This window comes from Pogoniulus pusillus, chromosome 24 (assembly GCF_015220805.1).
Source record: "Pogoniulus pusillus isolate bPogPus1 chromosome 24, bPogPus1.pri, whole genome shotgun sequence".
Lineage (NCBI taxonomy): Eukaryota > Metazoa > Chordata > Aves > Piciformes > Lybiidae > Pogoniulus > Pogoniulus pusillus.
In genome coordinates, this window is record NC_087287.1 from 19,907,591 (window position 1) to 19,925,783 (window position 18,193).

At 48.9% G+C, this 18,193-nt stretch overlaps 1 protein-coding gene across 5 annotated transcripts in view; it reads left to right on the forward strand.

Moving 5' to 3' along the window:
- Positions 1 to 18,193, forward strand: part of UNC80 (unc-80 homolog, NALCN channel complex subunit) — a 208,791-nt gene that overhangs the window by 103,460 nt on the left and 87,138 nt on the right. For 3 of the 5 annotated variants that reach the window (XM_064163905.1, XM_064163906.1, XM_064163907.1), the window contains exons 26-31: positions 255 to 420; positions 4,778 to 4,981; positions 7,626 to 7,726; positions 11,301 to 11,498; positions 12,888 to 12,995; positions 14,606 to 14,744. In XM_064163905.1, coding sequence (XP_064019975.1) covers positions 255 to 420; positions 4,778 to 4,981; positions 7,626 to 7,726; positions 11,301 to 11,498; positions 12,888 to 12,995; positions 14,606 to 14,744 — 916 coding nt within the window. The remainder of the gene's footprint in view (positions 1 to 254; positions 421 to 4,777; positions 4,982 to 7,625; positions 7,727 to 11,300; positions 11,499 to 12,887; positions 12,996 to 14,605; positions 14,745 to 18,193) is intronic. The other 2 variants (XM_064163908.1, XM_064163909.1) reach the window with 1 other exon arrangement.

Here is an 18,193-nt window from a genome sequence, read left to right on the forward strand (position 1 = left end):
CTAGTGTGAGGTGTCCCTGCCTATGGCAGGGGGGTTGGAGCTGGCTGATCCTTGAGGTCCCTTCCAGCCCTGACATTTCTATGATTTTGACAGTGTGGCTCAGTGTGCTGCAAGCCAAAGAGTAGCTGGGTAGATGGAGAATTGACAGCAATAAATGCCCACCTGAGGCAGTTCTTCCTGCAGCTTCTGTGGCTGTGAACAGCATGTGGGGCTCATACTGCTTGCACAGCTGTGTGCTCTGCGTTCTGCTGCAGGATCTGGAGAGCTGCAGGCTGCGTCTGGAGCCTGAGATGGACCGGCACAGGTATGAAAGAAAGATCAGCTTTGCTGGGGTCCTGGATGAAAATGAAGATTCAAAGGATTCCCTGCACAGCAGCAGCCACACCCTCAAATCTGAGGCTGGCTTCGAGGAAAAAAAAGGTTTGTCAGCACCATAAGGCTTTTGTATCCTCAGGGCTTGTGAAGTGGCGCTTGATTTGGTGTTTCCATTTGCATAGACTGTGTTAAAAAGCAGGTGGCCATGGAGCCACAGAGGCTTTGAATCATTTCTGAGACGCTTCTGGCCTTCAGGGTTCAATCCAACAAATGTGAGAAGCAAAGATGTTCAAAACGCTGCTATGACTGACAGCCATTGAGAGCATCGGCAGGGTTCTAAAAGGGAGGATGCTTCGGCTAAAGCTGCCTCTCAGTGGGGTGCTGAGAGAAGCATCACGATTTGATTCGCTGGGAAAATAAAAATCAAAAGCTTACTGGTTTGGTCTTCATGCAGATTGCAGTTTCTCATTTGGGGGATAAAGGCACAGACAGGAGGGAAGACTGAGATCTTTCTGTGCAAATCTGCGCTGCTCTGGAAGTCATGGCATCTCTTGGAACAATTAGTGGTTGATTATCTCTTGAATTCTTTGCTACCACATGAAAAACACACAGCTGTATGGCTTTTGATGGCTAGCAGATCAATGTGACAGGCACTGTACAAGCAAGCTCCAAGCTTCCTGTGTTTGCTGAGAACAGCAGAGCGTTTCCATCTCTGAGCCATCTCATGCAGAACTCACGCCCGAGCTGATGGTACAAGTGTTGCAATACCCTACACAGTCATGGTGCCTGTTTGCCATTAGAGCCTAATTTGCCAGGCAGTTACCTGTCAATGATCCTCCCTCTAACAAGTGTGCTGTTTAAATTCTGTCTCCTAGTAGCCACATAAAGGTGAAGATGCTTGGCTGAGGATTGGGATGGTTGTTTGGAAAGGATAAATGTTTGCTGAATGGCTGGTTGGAAAGGGTAAGTGGTTGGTGGTTGTTGGGAAAGGAGAACTGGTTGGTGGTTGTTGGGAAAGGGTAAGCGTTTGGTGGTTGTTGGAAAGGGTGAATGGTTGATGGTTGTTTGGAAAGGGTGAGTGGTTGGTGGTTGTTTGGAAAGGGTAAGTGGTTGGTGGTTGTTGGGAAAGGGTGAGTGGTTGGTGGTTGTTTGGAAAGGGTGAGTGGTTGATGGTTGTTGGGAAAGGGTGAGTGGTTGATGGTTGTTTGGAAAGGGTGAGTGGTTGGTGGTTGTTGGAAAGGGTGAGTGGTTGATGGTTGTTTGGAAAGGGTGAGTGGTTGATGGTTGTTTGGAAAGGGTAAGTGGTTGATGGTTGTTTGAAAGGTTGAGTGGTTGATGGTTGTTGGAAAGGGTGAGTGGTTGATGGTTGTTTGGAAAGGATGGAGTCTGGCTGGTGATCCAGAACTCCAATGTGTGTTAATGATTGAGGGGAGCTTTTGGAGACATTCAGGGGTCTTTGGATAAAGTTTGTGCTCTCTTCAGCTGTGAGCTTGACACAGTTATTGGAGGAAATATCAGAACTACTACCAAGAGTTGCATGGTGCGAGGCTGCCTCCAAAACTGTGAGGCAGTTGCAACAGTTGCTCCTGTGTCATCTAAGGGAGGTGTCCAGCTGAGAAAGGAGAGCTGCTCAAGCTCATTTTTTGTACCCTTGGGATACTGGCAGCCCAGAGAAGCACACAGCCTTTTGATCTAATAGTCTAGGATCAGTGGTCTAAGATGTGTCTAGATGAGGAAAAACTTAGGTTTGGAGTTGATTTGGGTTCTTTTGAAGATAATTATGGTACTTACTTGAAACCACTTTTTAGCCTCTTAGGCACCCGCTGGGATATTACCTGAGTGGGAGAATGCCTACAAGCAGGCAGTCCTGCTGGAAAGTGCTGCTGGCTGCTCTCTAGCCATTCTCTTTTCCTTAGAGGCAGTGCTGACTTAGTTTCATGCTCCCTCAATTGCTGTGCTAAGGACATAATGAAGAGCTGAGCCGATTTTGCAAAGACAGTGTTAGCTTTCTGCAGCCTTGACTCTGTTAAACCACCTCTCCCCTGCAGATGTGTTCTTACTTTTCCCTTCTCCTTTCCCACTCAGCTGCCATGTATTCCTTTATTTAACCTGCCTTGTTACTACGTTGTAGAGATGGGAAAAGTGGTTATGGTAGGAAGGCTAGATCCTAACATCCTAGTGTCCTCTACCAAAAAGGTATCTGCAGTCTTTTTGAAGCTAATAAATGCAAGATGATGCTATGCTTTAAAATTGCAGTAATGATGTTTTCTCTGGCCATAGCAGATCCACCTGGGTCAAACAGAGCAGGAGGCAGAGGCATCTTTTGTAACCTACCCTTTTCTAGGAAAGCAAATGTTGTTGTTTGAATGTAACTAAATTATTCTTGCCTGCAGAGACAGGTTTCTTTATCTCACCCTCTTTGATGAGTACTAATCTGTTTCCTTCCATTTATTTTCTCTGGAGTGTTAAAAAACTTTGTTCTCATTGTTCACCCCAGGTGTGGCTTAACAGCTATCCAAAAGCTACCAGTTTACTGTGTAGAATCTGCTCCAGGTAGGTCTGAAGTACAGACGCTGAGTTAGGAAGATGCAGGCTCTCAGAGGACCACTTGTGCTTTGTGGATACTAAAATGGCATTCTGCAGACTCCATGAAATGCAGTTACAAGTGCTCAAGTGGTTTAGCGCTGGGGGGAGGCTGATCTGAACAGAATTCAAGCAGTAGGGATTGCTAAGGAACTCAGCATGGTCACTTGGAAAGAGATCTATGGTCCTTCAGCAGTCCAGCTCCTACAGGAGGACTAAAGAGTAGCTCTCAAATCCTATCCATCTGTCTTCAGCCAGGATCACAGAAGCACAGAGTTGTCAGGGTTGGAGGGGACCTCAAGGATCAGCCAGTTCCAATCCCCCTGCCATGGGCAGGGACACTTCACACTGGAGCAGGTTGCCCACAGCCACATCCATCCTGGCCTTAAACACCACCAGGGATGAGGCTTCCACCACCTCCCTGGGCAACCTGTGTCAGTGTCTCACCACCCTCATGGGGAAGAACTTCTTCCCAACATCCAATCTCAGTCTCCCCTCCTCTAGCTCGGATACATCCCACCCAGTCCTATCCCTACCTGACACCCTAAAAAGTTCCTCAGCATCTTTCTTGCAACCCCCTTCAGACACTGGAAGGCCGCAATAAGGTCTCCTCAGAGGCCTCTCTTCTCCAGACTGAACTCCAACTCTCTCAGCCTGTCCTCATAGGAGAGGAGCTGCAGTCCTCTGACCATCCTCATGACTCTTCTCTGGACACATTCCAGCATGTAAGCCACTGGAAATGGGGGTGGAAACTGGGTTCTGGAGGAATTAGGGTCATTCTGAGGAGTAAAGGTGTGCTTGATTTTCCCTGGATCCAAAACGTGATTTTGTTCCAATATTTTGCTTACCCATGGTGTCCAAAAAGCTGTGCCCTGTTCATTCTCAACAACAGCTCAAAAGGTCATCGATCACACGTGGCCTTGCCTGAGTAGATCTGCAGTAAAATGACTGAGTGTTGCAACATTTGGACTGCCATGCTGCCATGTACTGCCTTTGAACTAAGAGGAGAATGAACCTGCAAAGGGTTGGTGCTTTGAACATTGAACCCATTTCATGTCTGTGCTCATCAGAAATGCAGAGTGTCGATGGATGTTGTTCATGCCTGAAAGCTGCTGATTTGTCTGAAGGAGAGGATCTACGTGCTCCTGTTTCCTCTAAAGCATTCTAATGATGAAGAGTAACATGCAGAGACACGGATTTATGCAAACCTTGCTTCAAACAAGTCTCGCCCGCTAACCTCAGGAAGCAGACCACCCTTCTGCACTCACACCTGCTGTACCGATAAATAGTGGCTCCCGCTGCAGAGCTCAGCCAGGTTTACAGAACCCAGGCCCACAGCAGAATAGGTTTGTCCACGGGGCCTTGCTCGTGCTTGGGATTCAGCCATCTGGCCCTAGCAAGAGGTGATTCTGCACTAATACAAACCCCAGGGGCTGGCAAGGAAAACTGCAACTGACATCCACTGAGCAGATCCTGTTTCCTGGCAGGAGCTGGCTCAGATGGCTGTGAACTGTAGTTTCTCCTTGTCCATGGGTTTCTCTTAGAGCAGCTCACCCTACTTGCTGGTGGTTGAACAAGGGCTAATTCCAAACAGACAAAGCCTGAGGTGACCTGCCAGATCTCCAGGAAATGAGGTGCTGGACATCCTTGCATAAAGCATCTTTACTGCCTGATTGACAGAGCTGCATTGGCGGTGGCTTTGGAGGGAGCCTCTGGCCTCACGGTTCATGGTAGAAGGAAAGGCGCTGCAATACAGGCTGGCAGCAAAAGGTTGGGAGGGAGGGGAGGGCCAGGACAGCTTTCATTTGATTTGGGTTCTTTTTTTTTAGATGGGGAAAAATTAAGGGGAAAAAAGTCCTCTTTTATTCTTTTAATACAGTTCCCAGCAGGAGGATCAGGATAGGAGGCTCCCGCTTGCTCCAGATTAAAGGAACCCGCAGTTTCCGGGTGAAGAAGGGGGGTTCCCTTTCCAGCATTCGCCGAGCCGGCAGCCTAAAGAGCACCAAGTTATCACGGCAGGACTCAGAGTCTGAGAATGAGGAGCTGCAGCTGTCCCACAGCAGGGACACTGTCACTGATATAGGTAACTTAGACGAGTGGGTGGAGAGGGAGGGGACAATAGGCAGGCCCTAAACTCTTGATGTGATTGCGGCAGAGCTTAGCGATGCCAGGAGATGCCCACCCCAGCCAGCTAGGCGGAACCTAGAGTCCTCTTCAGGGAGTGCCTGACCTAGGGCCTGTGGCAGTGTGGTTTGGAGCCTGGGTGCAGCGTCGGCTCCGTGCACAGGCCACCCATCCAGAGATCCATGTTAGAGCATGAACTCTGGGAGTGCTGGTGCCTGCCAGCCAAGTGCTCGCTGCGTTAGGGGAGCACGTGCAGGTGTGTATGTGCACATACACCCCCCCCTCCATCCTCTGCTGAAGCAGACACTTCAAGTCATGTGCTTAGATGGTCTTTTGCTGCCCACAGTCACAGGCAGGAGACGTACATCTATAGCTATAGCTCTCTCTCTCTATATACACGTGTGTACAGACATGTGCTTCATATTCCACCTAGGATATGATGTCTCGGGCATGCTGTGTGGCACGTGCTATATATTCCCACATGCAGAGCATACCATGCGCATTGCTACATGCTCTGTTTCTACACACTGGCGCTTACACATAGTTGTACAGTTCACAGATGCCTTCCTTGGCCTTCAAAAGAAGGGTCACCATCTGCTTGTCTTATGGAGACCAAGTCTGCGTGGTGCCATGAGAAATGGCCACCACAGCTGAGCTGAAGGGGCTCCCTCTGTGTCGTGGTTTTAGGGGGTGGACAGATGCTCTTTACCCCTCCCCAAAGGAGCGAAAGAAAATGCTCCACACGGGATTGGGAAGAACTGGGAATCAAAATGGTAGTACCAGCATGGAAACATAGCAAGCACACAAATTTGTGTTGAGCCTCACAATCTCATTAAGACAAAACCTTCCAAAGCCTCCCCCCAACTAGACCTCAAATGCCAGGCCTCAAATGACAGGCTCACAGGATGTGAAGGGTTAGAAGGGGCCCAAAATGATCATGGAGTGTAACCCCTCTGCCAGAGCAGGACAAAGCTATTTAACACAAAGGAACACATCCAGACAGGCCTGGAAAGGCTCCAGAGAAGGAGGCTCCACAACCTCTCTGGGGAGCCTGTGCCATGGCTCTGTGACCCTTACAGAGTTCCCCCTTGTGTTGAGGCAGAACCTGTTTTGCTGCCATTTACACCCATTGCTTCTTGTCCTGTCCCAGGCAGCAGTGAGCAGAGCCTGCCCCCCGCATCCTGGACAGCCCTCAGATGTTTATAATATATCAAATCCCCTCTCAGTCTTCTCTTTTCCAGACTAAGCAGCCCCAGGTCCCTCAGCCTCTCCTCATCAGCCATGCCCTCCTGGCCCCTCATCATCCTCCTAGCCCTCTGATGGACCCTCTCCAGCAAATCCCTGTCCCTCTTCAACTGGGGAGCCCAAAACTGAACACAATATGAGGTGTCACCAGGGCAGAGTAGAGGGGGAGGAGAGCTTCACTTGATCCGCTGAACACATCTTTCTAATACTCCCCAGGGTCCCATTGGCCTTCTTGGCCACAAGGGCACATTGCTGCGCCATGGGGAACTTGTTAGCCACCCCTGCCTCCCATACCTCACCTCTGCCGAGGCTGAGCCAAGCCACAAACCTCTCCCATGAGAGATAAGGTCTGTCTGGGAGCAGAGAGAGGGAGAAAAGGGGCAGAGCAGCCTGTGCTGATCATTTATAAAGGGGAGATGCAGAATTAGCAGAATGGGATAACAAAGACTACACTTTTCCGGTGTCCACTTCCTGGGCTGCCTAGACCCTGGCCTCTATGGTTAAGACATCCAGTCTTAAACCTGCCACACTCTGCTAGGGCTGTTAACCAAACCCAACAGTTTGGATACTTTTGGAGCTGAAATAACCTCTCAGGCTTAATGGTCGTTTGTGTGGTCCTCGGTAGGCGGAGGTGGAGAGTGGGATTGGCTGTGCTGTAGATGTTGGCAAGTCACAGTTCACCAAAAGAGGAGGAAGAAAGGACTGGTGGGAACTGATCAGCAGCCATCTCTTTAGCAGCACTGGTGATAGCTTTACTGGAGGCCCACGGGTTGTGCAGTGGCTAGAGGAAACACAGGGGTCAGTAAAGCTCACAGAGGGACATCTCCCTTGTCTGAGTTCCCCAGAAGTAGTGTTCTAGAACCAGGATTTTTTTCCCCTTTCATCCCCGTGCTGTTGGCAGCTTCCGTGGGCAGTTTGCAATGCCTTTGCCCATGGGCATTGCCAGTGGGGTGCCACTTCTGCTTGGATTTTTGTTGACCTTTTTTTAACCACAGAGCCCAGTCAATGCAGATCACTAAACGTACAATTTGCAGCATCTGAACAGTGCAACAAATTTGTTTCTGGTGGTTTTATTTGCCTTCTCCCCTTCTGTTAAAGAACAAAAAGTGAGGAGGGAGGAGTATTTGCTGCTGACAAGATGGTCTGTGAGCCAAGTCTGCATGGCTCTTGTAATTGTCAAGCCAGCGTGACACAAGGATTAGGGAGGGGTGTCCAAACTCAGTCTTTCCAGTGTGGCGTATTCTGTGTACTCTGGTCTGTTCCCACAAGGCTGGCCTGGCTTACAAGTGCTGTCCCTAGTCTTAAAGCAGACAGGGAGCGATAAAAACAACCACCTTTTGGGTATTTTTCTTTTGAAGAAGGGAGCCCTTGGAGCGCCAGTGAACCTAGCATTGAGCCCGAGGTGCTGAGCAACACAGGCACGGAGGAGAACTATCACCGGAACATGTCCTGGCTGCACGTAAGTATGAGGTGCTGACAGCGCTCTCCAGGATGGCATTTTTAGTGGGAAGTCCTTTCTGCTGGCAGTAGCCAGATCACAAGCTGTGCTTTCCCCGTGTAGCATCCAGGCTCTCAAGTGTAAGTAAGCTCCGACCTCTGGAAATCATCTGCTGCTTCTAAAACAGGCTAAACCCAGGGGGTGTTTGTCTTGCTTCCTCTGATAATTCCCCTGACTTCTCTTCTATGGGGAAAGGAACTACTTCTCTCTCAGCATGCAGGAATGGCCACACCTTAGCTGCTAGCTCAGCATCTCACCTCCAGCATGCCCAGTAGTAGGCAGTTCAGGAAGAGTTAACAGAATGGGCTCCAGCGTGAGGTGGGCTCCCAGCCTCCACGAAATGGCACTTTAGAAGCTACTTGAGCTGGATGTTGTGTTGTGAACACTGTGCTTACACACTAACAGACTTTTCCTGGCTCCCAGCTTCCATGGAGTTGCACTTTGGAAGTTACTTGAGCTGGATGTTGTGTTGTGAACACTGTGCTTACAAACTAATAGACTTTTCCTGGCTCCCAGCTTCCATGGAGTTGCACTTTAGAAGCTACTTGAGCTGGATGTTGTGTTGTGAACACTGTGCTTACAAACTAACAGACTTTTCCTAGGGAGCTTTTCCCAGGGAGCTTTTCCCTCTGCTTTTTGAGCCGATGTATGTATTTTCATCTGCATGACAATGAGTTTAATTATCCACCTCTGGGGGAAGAACTGCTCTGGGAACATCTTCTCTGATCCCATTAGATGCCTTCTAGCACAACGTGTGACCAAGCAGGGCTCTGTGTGGTTTCAGCTGTGTGATGGTTTGGCTCTTACCCGCCCCCCCAGACTTTAGAAGTTGCCCCAGCTAACTCAGACGGGCTCCAGGAATATAAATGAAGCAATTTATTTACAGCAGCAAATATACAAGCAGCTATTTACAGTATATACCGTTATAGACAGAAATATACAAAGGATAAACAATACAGAAGCACAACTCCCCTCCCAGAAACCTGAGTCAACAGGAGGGGTTCTCAAACCACCCCAACACCTCCCCCTGCCCCTCTCAACCTTACCCCAAATCCTGAGAAAGAATAGAGGTGCAGCCAAGAGGTTAAGAAGGAAGGTTAGTGGCAGTGAGGTTAAGGAGATGTGGCTTGGTCTGAAGGCAAAAGCAAAAGTGAGAGACTAAATGGAGAATGTTATCTAATGTTTACTTCTTGTTCCCAGAGCTCTCAGCGAGACTGATGAGGACAGGAGACCCAATCATTGTTTTCCTTTTCACAACCTGTTATCTAGTTCTTTTCACCAAAACATTCTAGCTTGTTTCAAACTAGCACAAGCTGTGGCACAAGCAGACAGTACCACAGTGCAGATGTGGTGTGGCCATGCGTGGCCAAAGACAGAGGAAAGCTCAGCTGGGCAAGGCTGTGCAGTTAGCTCCAGCAGTGCCCAGGCACTCTTCAGCTCTCCCTCTGTTGCCACGAGGCGAGCTGTGCCGGTTCAGTGGGGCCAGGGTGTCCTCGTGCCCGTGCTGGGGTTGGCTCCCTGTGCAGATTGATTGTATCCTGCACACGTGGACGAGAACAGCCACATCCTGACATCCAAGCTGCCTTTGGGAAAGACAGCTGCCAGTAATGAGCTGCTCTCTCCCTCTTTCCCCCAAGTTATTTCACACAGTCTGCTCTCAGCTGCCCCATTCCTGTGGGCTGTGGGCAGGAACAGGTTTAATGCACCACTGTGATTTCAGAAGCACTTGTGGATAGTTGTCAATTTTTGGAAGAAGGTAGGGAGTCAGAGAACCTGAATGTAATAACTTTGCAAGCAAGTACCTCAATCCCTGGATTGCCCTACTTGCCTGTCAGTGCTCCAATGCTCTTGGTAATGATTACATCTCATTTGGAAATCCCACTGTAATTAACTGAGGGTTTCAGACACAACAGCATGTGCTGGGCAATGAATTGCGAGAGAATAGAGGCATCTCTCTAGCTAGCAGCTTAGGATAAGTCACGGTGCCTTTGCTCAGGGAGGGAGGATGCATGAGGCATAAGCTGAAGGGAACTCGAGAAGTTTGATTCCCTTTCCATGAGATCAGCCTGCATAGGAGCAAGGGAGGTTTGAAAAGCCTGTTCCAGTTAAAGCCATGCATGAGGACCTTCTCTTTTTGTTTGTGGGAAAGGAGGTGTGGGTGGATGGTCACTAAAACTACAGGCAAACCCAAACCCTGCTTGACTAGTGGTCACGAATAAACCATTCAGCAGGATCACTGGTTCCAGCCCTATGCACCAGCATTTCCTTCACCCATCCTTTACGGCAGCCTAGAGCATGCAGTCCTCACTCTATGCTGGTGTAGCATAACTACAAGGTGAAACAGCAGACCAGGGGCTGGGGAGGGGCTCTGCAAGTGCTGATCAGATTTATGCTGTTTGCATGTTGATACAACACTAGCAGCTTATTTCTGGTTGACCCCAAAATCACAGAACAAGGGAGGCAGAGACAAGAATTCCTCACGGGCAGCATGGATTTATTTTAAATGATGCTCCTGACATTTTAGAAGCCTAAATATTTGAGGATTGGCTTACCTGGGAGAGCCAGCAGGCTGCAGCTGCACAGACCATGAATGGGTAGAAAAGGTGGGACAGCTTCTTTCTGTTGTTCCTTCACTAGTTTGTGGGATGAAGAGAAAGATTCCTAAAGGCCAGATTGATCTGTGGCATGAATGGCTTGGGGATGCTTGGCTGTTTTTTACTCAGAGTGCTACTAACAACTTGGTTTATGTGTAACATGAAGACCAAGGTACAAAGAGCTGCTGGACTGAGCTTTGCTCCTCAGGGAAGAAACCCTCTGAGTTATACCAGAGAGCAGTCACTGAGGTGTAGACTTGCCAAAGATTGTCTTTGATTAATTAGTTTAGGTGCTAATGGCAGTACTGCTGCAGCAAAGCAGGGCTCAGAATAGCTGAATTCCCAAACACCCTCTTTGTTAGACAGTTTAGAGCTCCTTGCTGCCATGTGGCAGTAACACTGGAAATAGTTCACTGAGCCAACTACCATAAAGCTAGGCTGGGTGGGCAGAGTGAGGGAAGCATGGGCAGAACAACTGGGCGCAGCTTATTCCTACTTGAGAGCACACTGAGACATTCTCATCCACGTTGCTTGAGGGAAACTAACCCCTGAACCCGCAGGGTTTGCAGCTTTGATGCAGCCTAAGCCCTCATCACACACTGGGGATGCAAGAGCTTTGCTGCAGAGAGAATATTGCTGCCTTGAGCCACCTTCTTGCCACCTGCCAAACAGATACTCCTACAGCAGCCCTGTCTCTTTGCTCTGTTACTACTCAGGTTTCTTTAGCCATGCCTCACTGGTTTGTAAGCCACTTGCAAGTATGGAGCTCTGCACAGACCCACACACCTTTTCAAAAGGCTGTGTTGAGCTTCCTGCCTCCCCAGCTAGGCTGTGGCATAGTTAGCTTTAGTGTCCCCATCACTGCCTGCCCCACACTGTACTCTCTCTCACTCCCTTTTCCATAAGTAACTCTTCTCCTGGTTTTCTTTTTCCTTCTCAAGGTTATGATCCTACTCTGCAACCAGCAAAGTTTCATATGCACCCACATTGACTACTGTCACCCACACTGCTACCTCCATCACAGCCGCTCCTGCGCTCGCCTCGTCCGGGCCATCAAACTCCTGTATGGGGACACAGTGGACTCCCTGAGAGAAAACAGCACATTGAACAGCGTGGCAAGGGGCAAGAAGCAGAAAGAAGTGAGTAGATGGGAAAGGCAAAATGCTTTGGGGGATACCCAGGCAGGCCATAATGACCTTCAAGGACTGCATAATGTACTCCAGCAGTACACAGGAGGAATGCATTGACTGGGAAGAATCTTAGTTGCTGATAAAGTTGTTTAAAAGCTTAGAACTTGACTTGGATTTTAATGTTCTTTTATGGCCTCTGGAGCTCAGTCTCCATTGTTTTTTTCATGTTTCTTCTTGCCTGTCCTTAAGAATCACTCTTGAAGTTCTTGAAAGATCTTGCATGATTTCTTTCATTTAGATCTCAGCTCTCAGGGCTGTTCCAAGAGTTGCATAAATTGGTCTGTAACGCAACAACCTCTTCAGTGACACAAATCCAGTGAAGATCTGGCTTGTGAGGAGCATCTGAGGGAGCTGGGGGTGTCCAGTCTGGAGAAGGGGAGGCTGAGGGCAGAGCTCATTGCTCTCTACAGAACCCTGCAGGGAGGTTGGAGTGAGGAGGGGGCAGCCTCTGCTCCTTGGTGGCAAGCAACAGGAGAAGAGGAAATGGTTCCAAGCTGCCCCAAGGGAGGTTCAGACTGGATGCTAGGAAATATTTCTTCCCAGAGAGGGTTCTCAGCCATGGAATGTTCTGCCCAGGGCAGTGCTGCAGTCACCCTCCCTGGAGGTGTCCAAGCTTTGTGTGGAGCTGTGCTTAGGGACATGGTTTAGGATTGACCCTAAACTGTGTTGAGAGTTGGACTGGATGAGTTTGGAAGTGTTGAAGCAAAGCCTGGCTGGGGCACTTAGTGCCACGATTTAGTTGATTGGGTAGGACTGGGTGCTAGGTTGGGCTGGATGACCTTGGAGATCTCTTCCAACCTGGTTGATCCTATGGTACTTCTGAAATAGATGAGTGTGTCACCTGTGAGGATTACACAGAGCGTGTTCACACTTCTCGTTTGACTTACTGGCCTAAGGCTTTATTGGGGAAAACACTTTTAAGCAGAGAAGGCAATCAGCTGAGATGTCATCTGAGTGATTCTAGGCCTGTTGCCAGCACAGGAGAACACTTCATGCTTTAGCTCTGCTATTAGCTGCCTTCTAGAGTGTGGAAATTGCTCTCATAAAAGATCATAGAATAATAGAATGGTTTAGGTTGGAAGGGACCTGAAGAATCATCCAGTTCCAAGCCCCTGCCATAGGCAAGGACACCTCCCACTAGAACAGGTCACTCAATGCCTCATCCAACCTGGCCTTGAGCACCTCCAGGGAGGGAGCAGCCACACCCTCCCTGGGCAACCTGTGCCAGTGTCTCACCACCCTCACTGTAAAGAAGACTCTCCTCCCTTTTTACATTTTGGGAAATCTGAATGTGAACTTCTCTTGCTTTCTTCTCTTTTTTTTTTTGTCTCCTTCCAGTGCTCAGACAAGTCTTGCTTGAGAACTCCTTCTCTAAAAAAGAGAGTGATGGATTCCAACTTGGAAGGGAAGAAGGACTCTGGAATGCTAAAATACATCAGGCACCAGGTACTGATTAGGCCTGATTAGGTAAGGGATGCTGATAGGTAGATATCAGTTTAGACTGCAACAACAAAGAAAATGTACATGGATCCCCAAGACCTCTTCCAGAAGATCAATCACTTCATCCCTGCATGTTTTCCCCAGCTGAGCAAGGCTAAATCTAAGCCACTCCAAAGTAACCTCATTGTTATGAAGGGGAAATTAATTAATGTGAGATGATTTTTTTTCAAAATTAATATTGTTTACTGATTTTGATATTCAGAACTCTCCCCACCCCTGGCCACTAACGTTAATAATATTCAGGTTCTTTGCACAGTCATGGAAACATTCTATGGATAATATCTAGACCTAGTAATAACCAGCAAACTATATAAACACTCACTGAACTGGAAGAGAAAATTCCTGGGGCCAAACATTGCTTTGGTCACTAGGTGGACTCAAGGAGCTCTTTCTGCTCATGGCAGAAGGCAATGGAGAATCACAAAGAGGCTTTTAAGTATTTACTCACAAAATGCTAACTTCCGACTCACTGGAGCTGGCCACGGACCCAGACAGTGCCCAAACACTGTCAGGGGACTCTGTCTTATTGGCTGCTGAGACTTGATTCTTCCCAGGCTTCTGGGGAAAGGAGGCAGACAATCTCTGAGCTTGTGTCCTGTCTCCTCTGGACTATCTGTGTATCTCCAGGCCTTCTTGTCTTGGCAGGAGGCTCTCAGGGGCAGGCAGGATGTCCTGTGGTGTGCAGTCTCACAGTCTCTTAATTGTGTGCCTGCACACAATCGGCTTGCATAGCCAGTGTGTGCTCCTGGCTTCTTCTGGACCATCTGTGTGTATGTCCAGGGGTTCTAGGCAGGACCTTCAGGTGCAGAGGCAGATGTGTGCAGTCTCAGCACGATGTCAGCTGGCCACACAGGCCGATTGTGTGCAGGCATCCAGGCTCTGCTCCTGGTGACTGGCGGCAGTGGAGTTCAGCAGGCAGCAATAAGGCAGTGTGCAAGAGCAGCAGGGCTGGGCACAGCAGAGAGAGCAGGCACAGAGCAGGGGAGCAGAGCAGGGGAGCAAATCAGGGAAGCAAAAGCAGGTTGTTCACCTGAGTATCTCCTTTTACCAATGTGGGCCAAGATTAATTGCCCTTTGGACACCGAATAGCCAATCAAGGATGGCAGTTAGCCAAACCAAACCATATTAGGCAGGGTCCACAGGCCTGGCTCCCCTAAATATGGGAAGAGCACAGGCCTTGCACCTGGTAGGCCATAAGCTGGGCGTGTGGGCTTACACAACCACGCTACACAGCCTGGGCCCTGGGCACGCCAGACTCTATGGCACCAGGCCCTTTGTGTCTCTTCGTGTCTGTTTGATAGGTAAATATGTATAAGCCTAATTTTGGGCTTAGGGCCCTCCACAACAGTGAGTTTTAATGTGAATAAACAGTTTTCATAGCTGTTAACAATCATTGCCTGGATAGCAACATTAATGCAGGTTATTAATTTTGCGTCACCCCTCACACTGAAACAAGAGGTTATCGGTGGGTCACCTGCAGACCAAAACTGAGGTGCAGTTACTGAGGGAATGGCTTGGGCAGCTCAGCTGTAAGGCACACCTCATTTTTTTTGCAGGTGATGAGCCTCTCCCCTGCCCCTTTGTCACTGTTAATCAAGGCAGCTCCTATCCTCACCGAAGAGATGTATGGCGACATCCAACCAGCAGCGTGGGAACTCCTGCTCAGTATGGACGAGCACATGGCTGGAGCAGCAGGTAGGACTATAAAGCCATTTGGTCTGGCAGCCTCGGCTGCACAACTCACAGCAAATCACAGCAGCTTTCTAGTAGAGGAGTCTGAAAGCCACCAAGGCTGTCTTTGAGGGCCATTCAGTTTTCGCAGACCTTTGCTGTGGTTTTGTGCTCTACACAAAAGAGGTGGTTGGAAGGACCAGGAAGGCAATCACAGAGCCCCTTATTATGGAGTATGGAAATTAGTGCTTGTGTTTAGCAGAGGACACACAGGATTTCATCTGCCCAGGGCTTGCTACAGTGTTGTGTGTGTGTTGCCTGATGAAAATTGCTAGTACCAGTTGAGGGATATGTTGTGGAATGGAGTGTAGGGGAATTTATGGAGAATAACATGCGAGGCTGATGTATAAAGAAGGTTAAATGATTTATTACTAAAACACCAGAAATCCCTTTCCCCAAACTTATTTATAACTATCCCACGTGAGTTCTTGATTCGCGGTTGCAGATTAAAGTGGAAAATGGCTGAAATGAAGAGAGTCTGTGATTTTAAGAGACTTCTTTGAGTCTTGAGAGATTGTTCAGTCTCTAGATAAAAAGTTCATCAGTTACTCACTGTCCCAAAGCAGTTCAGCAGGGTTTCAGAGTATTTATGCATTTCAGGGCGTTGTCCGAGCCTCCTGCAGGTTCAGGCTGGGCTGGGCCCTGGCTTCCGAGGCTGTTGAGCGTCGGATGCTGCCGAGCTCGTGCCAAGTTCGTGCCAAGCTGGCTGTAATTCTTAATGCTGCTGAGCACTGTGTGTGCAGGCAGGGTGTCATTCAGAAGAAGGAAGAGCAGGGTTGAGCGGGAGTGTCGCAACAGAGGGACGGGGAGACTCTTGGATGCCAAGAAAGTTCCGTTTATTGTAACAAATCCACTATCTTTTATAGTTAATACAGTTCTGACTCCATACAGAAGTCTCTCAGTGATTGGCTCATTAAGCTTCTCGCGTATACTGCTGATTGGCTATTCCAACTCAGCTTCTTGCTAGAATTTCACAATTTCTGCTTAGCTAAGATCTCTTATCCGTACAAGAAACCATACGCTCTGACTCCTTGTCAGTACAACAGACCCTGCAATAAAATTAGGTCAATGTGTCGTAAATTCCTCTTTCTTATCAATTAAGTAGGTGTCATTTTGCGCAGCTCTAGCCCAAGGTTTATGGTGTAACTCCTCCAAGGTTATCAGTTGTTCCTGGCTCACAGCGCGCGACCCTACACGGGAGGGCTAGAGGTGCTCAATCAAGGCAAATGCAGCATTTTTGTAGTGTTCCAAAGAGGTGTCTTCAGCCAGGGCAGGCAACTTTACGTTAGTTTTACAGATTGGTACAAAATTATAACCAATTGGACAATTCTTACTACAAATAACCTGTAGGACCACCCAGGGGTCAGCCCCCAGCAGGTGTCCAGCGAGCTATGGGAACCAAGGTCCCTGACTCAAAACATAGCCAGTGTTTACCTTTCACCTCTCTGAGGGAGGAATTTTCTCAGAGGCCCTGTGTCTGCTAGAACAGCAGGTAGAAATATTGGTTTGGTTTTTGTGATGTCTTGGCCATCATGTGAGTCACTGTCCTGTGCACAACTGGGGCCTGCAAAAGGGCTCTGCTAGCTTCCATGACAGGATGATACCAAAACTGAGAACAGGGCTGAGGAGGGAATGATCACAGCTCCCTGCTGCAAGCAGAATACTCACATTGCATGGAGACAGTAGCATTTCTCCACAACTAGTCTTGTGGCATGGTATTTAGCAAAAATGCTCATTTCCACTTGGTTTTAAATTGAGCAGATGGTGACACATAGTTGAGAAGCATCTTTTAGACAGAAGAAGATTAGAACATCATAGGCCTGTGAGAGTATTACCTTCACAGTATCACACAGTATCACAGTATCATCAAGGTTGGAAGAGACCTCACAGATCATCAAGTCCAACCCTTTAGCACAGAGCTCAAGGCCAGACCATGGCACCAAGTGCCACGTCCAACCTTGCCTTGAACTGCCCCAGGAACGGCGACTCCACCACCTCCCCGGGCAGCCCATTCCAGTGTCCAATGACTCTCTCAGGGAAGAACTTTCTCCTCACCTCCAGCCTAAATTTCCCCTGGTGCAGCCTGAGGCTGTGTCCTCTTGTTCTGGTGCTGGCCACCTGAGAGAAGAGAGCAACCTCCTTCTGGCCACAACCTCCCCTCAGGTAGTTGCAGACAGCAATAAGGTCACCCCTGAGCCTCCTCTTCTCCAGGCTAACCAATCCCAGCTCCCTCAGCCTCTCCTCGTAGGGCTGTGCTCAAGGCCTCTCCCCAGCCTCGTCGCCCTTCTCTGGACACGCTCAAGCATCTCAATGTCCCTCCTAAACTGGGGGGCCCAGAACTAAACACAGTACTCAAGGTGTGGTCTAACCTTGAGAGCGGAATTCTAGAGGTGGGATGAAAGTTACTACTGCAGAACATGAAATTATGTCCTTGCAAACTGTGAAGAAGTTTTCTATTGTGAGCTTGGATCATCTGCTGTGGAACAGATACAGGCTCAGAGAATTTCACCTGGCCAGAGGAAAACTGGCTTCATGAGCAGAATTCAGCTGTGAAAACAGTCAGCACAGCCAGGCTGTGTCAGAAGAGGCACCAGTGTTGTTTTAAAGCACGTCGAGCCATAGAACTGACCAGATTGGAAGAGACCTCCAAGATCATCCAGTCCAACCTATCCAACCAAGATCATCCAGTCCAAACTATCACCCAGCCCTGGCCAATCAACTAAATCATGGCACTAAGTGCCCCATCCAGTCCCCTCTTGAACACCTCCAGGCACAGCAACTCCACCATTCCATTGGCCCATTCCAGTGCCAATCACTCTCTCTGACAACAACTTCATCCTCACAGCCAGCCTAGACCTGCCCTGGCACAGCTTCACACTCTGGCCCCTTCTTCTGTCCCCGGCTGCCTGGCAGCAGAGCCCAACCCCACCTGGCTACAGCCTCCCTTCAGGCAGCTGCAGGCAGCAATGAGCTCTGCCCTGAGCCTCCTCTGCTGCAGGCTGCACACCCCCAGCTCCCTCAGCCTCTCCTCACAGGGCTCTGCTGAGGCTCCTCAGCAGCTTTGTTGCCCTTCTCTGGACACATTCTAGTATTTCAACATCCCTCTTGAATTGAGGACTTCAGACCAGCTTGCCAGTCTGCCACAGCTGACAATGAATTTGCCCTGAGGTCCATTGTTTGCCTCCACATCTCATGTTCTTCATGCTCCTCTCACTTTACTTCACCAGTGCACAGCACACTTCTTCAGCCTACAGGTCTCTGTGCTCTCCGCTTCACTCCTCTCTTGCCCAAGACAAATGTGCAGACAGAAAAGAGCAAAATAGAGAAGAGAAACAAACTGCCTGCAACTCCTTTGTTCTTGCTCTCAAGCTCCTTTCTCGGCAACAAGGTTAGATACTCTTCTCTCATCAAAA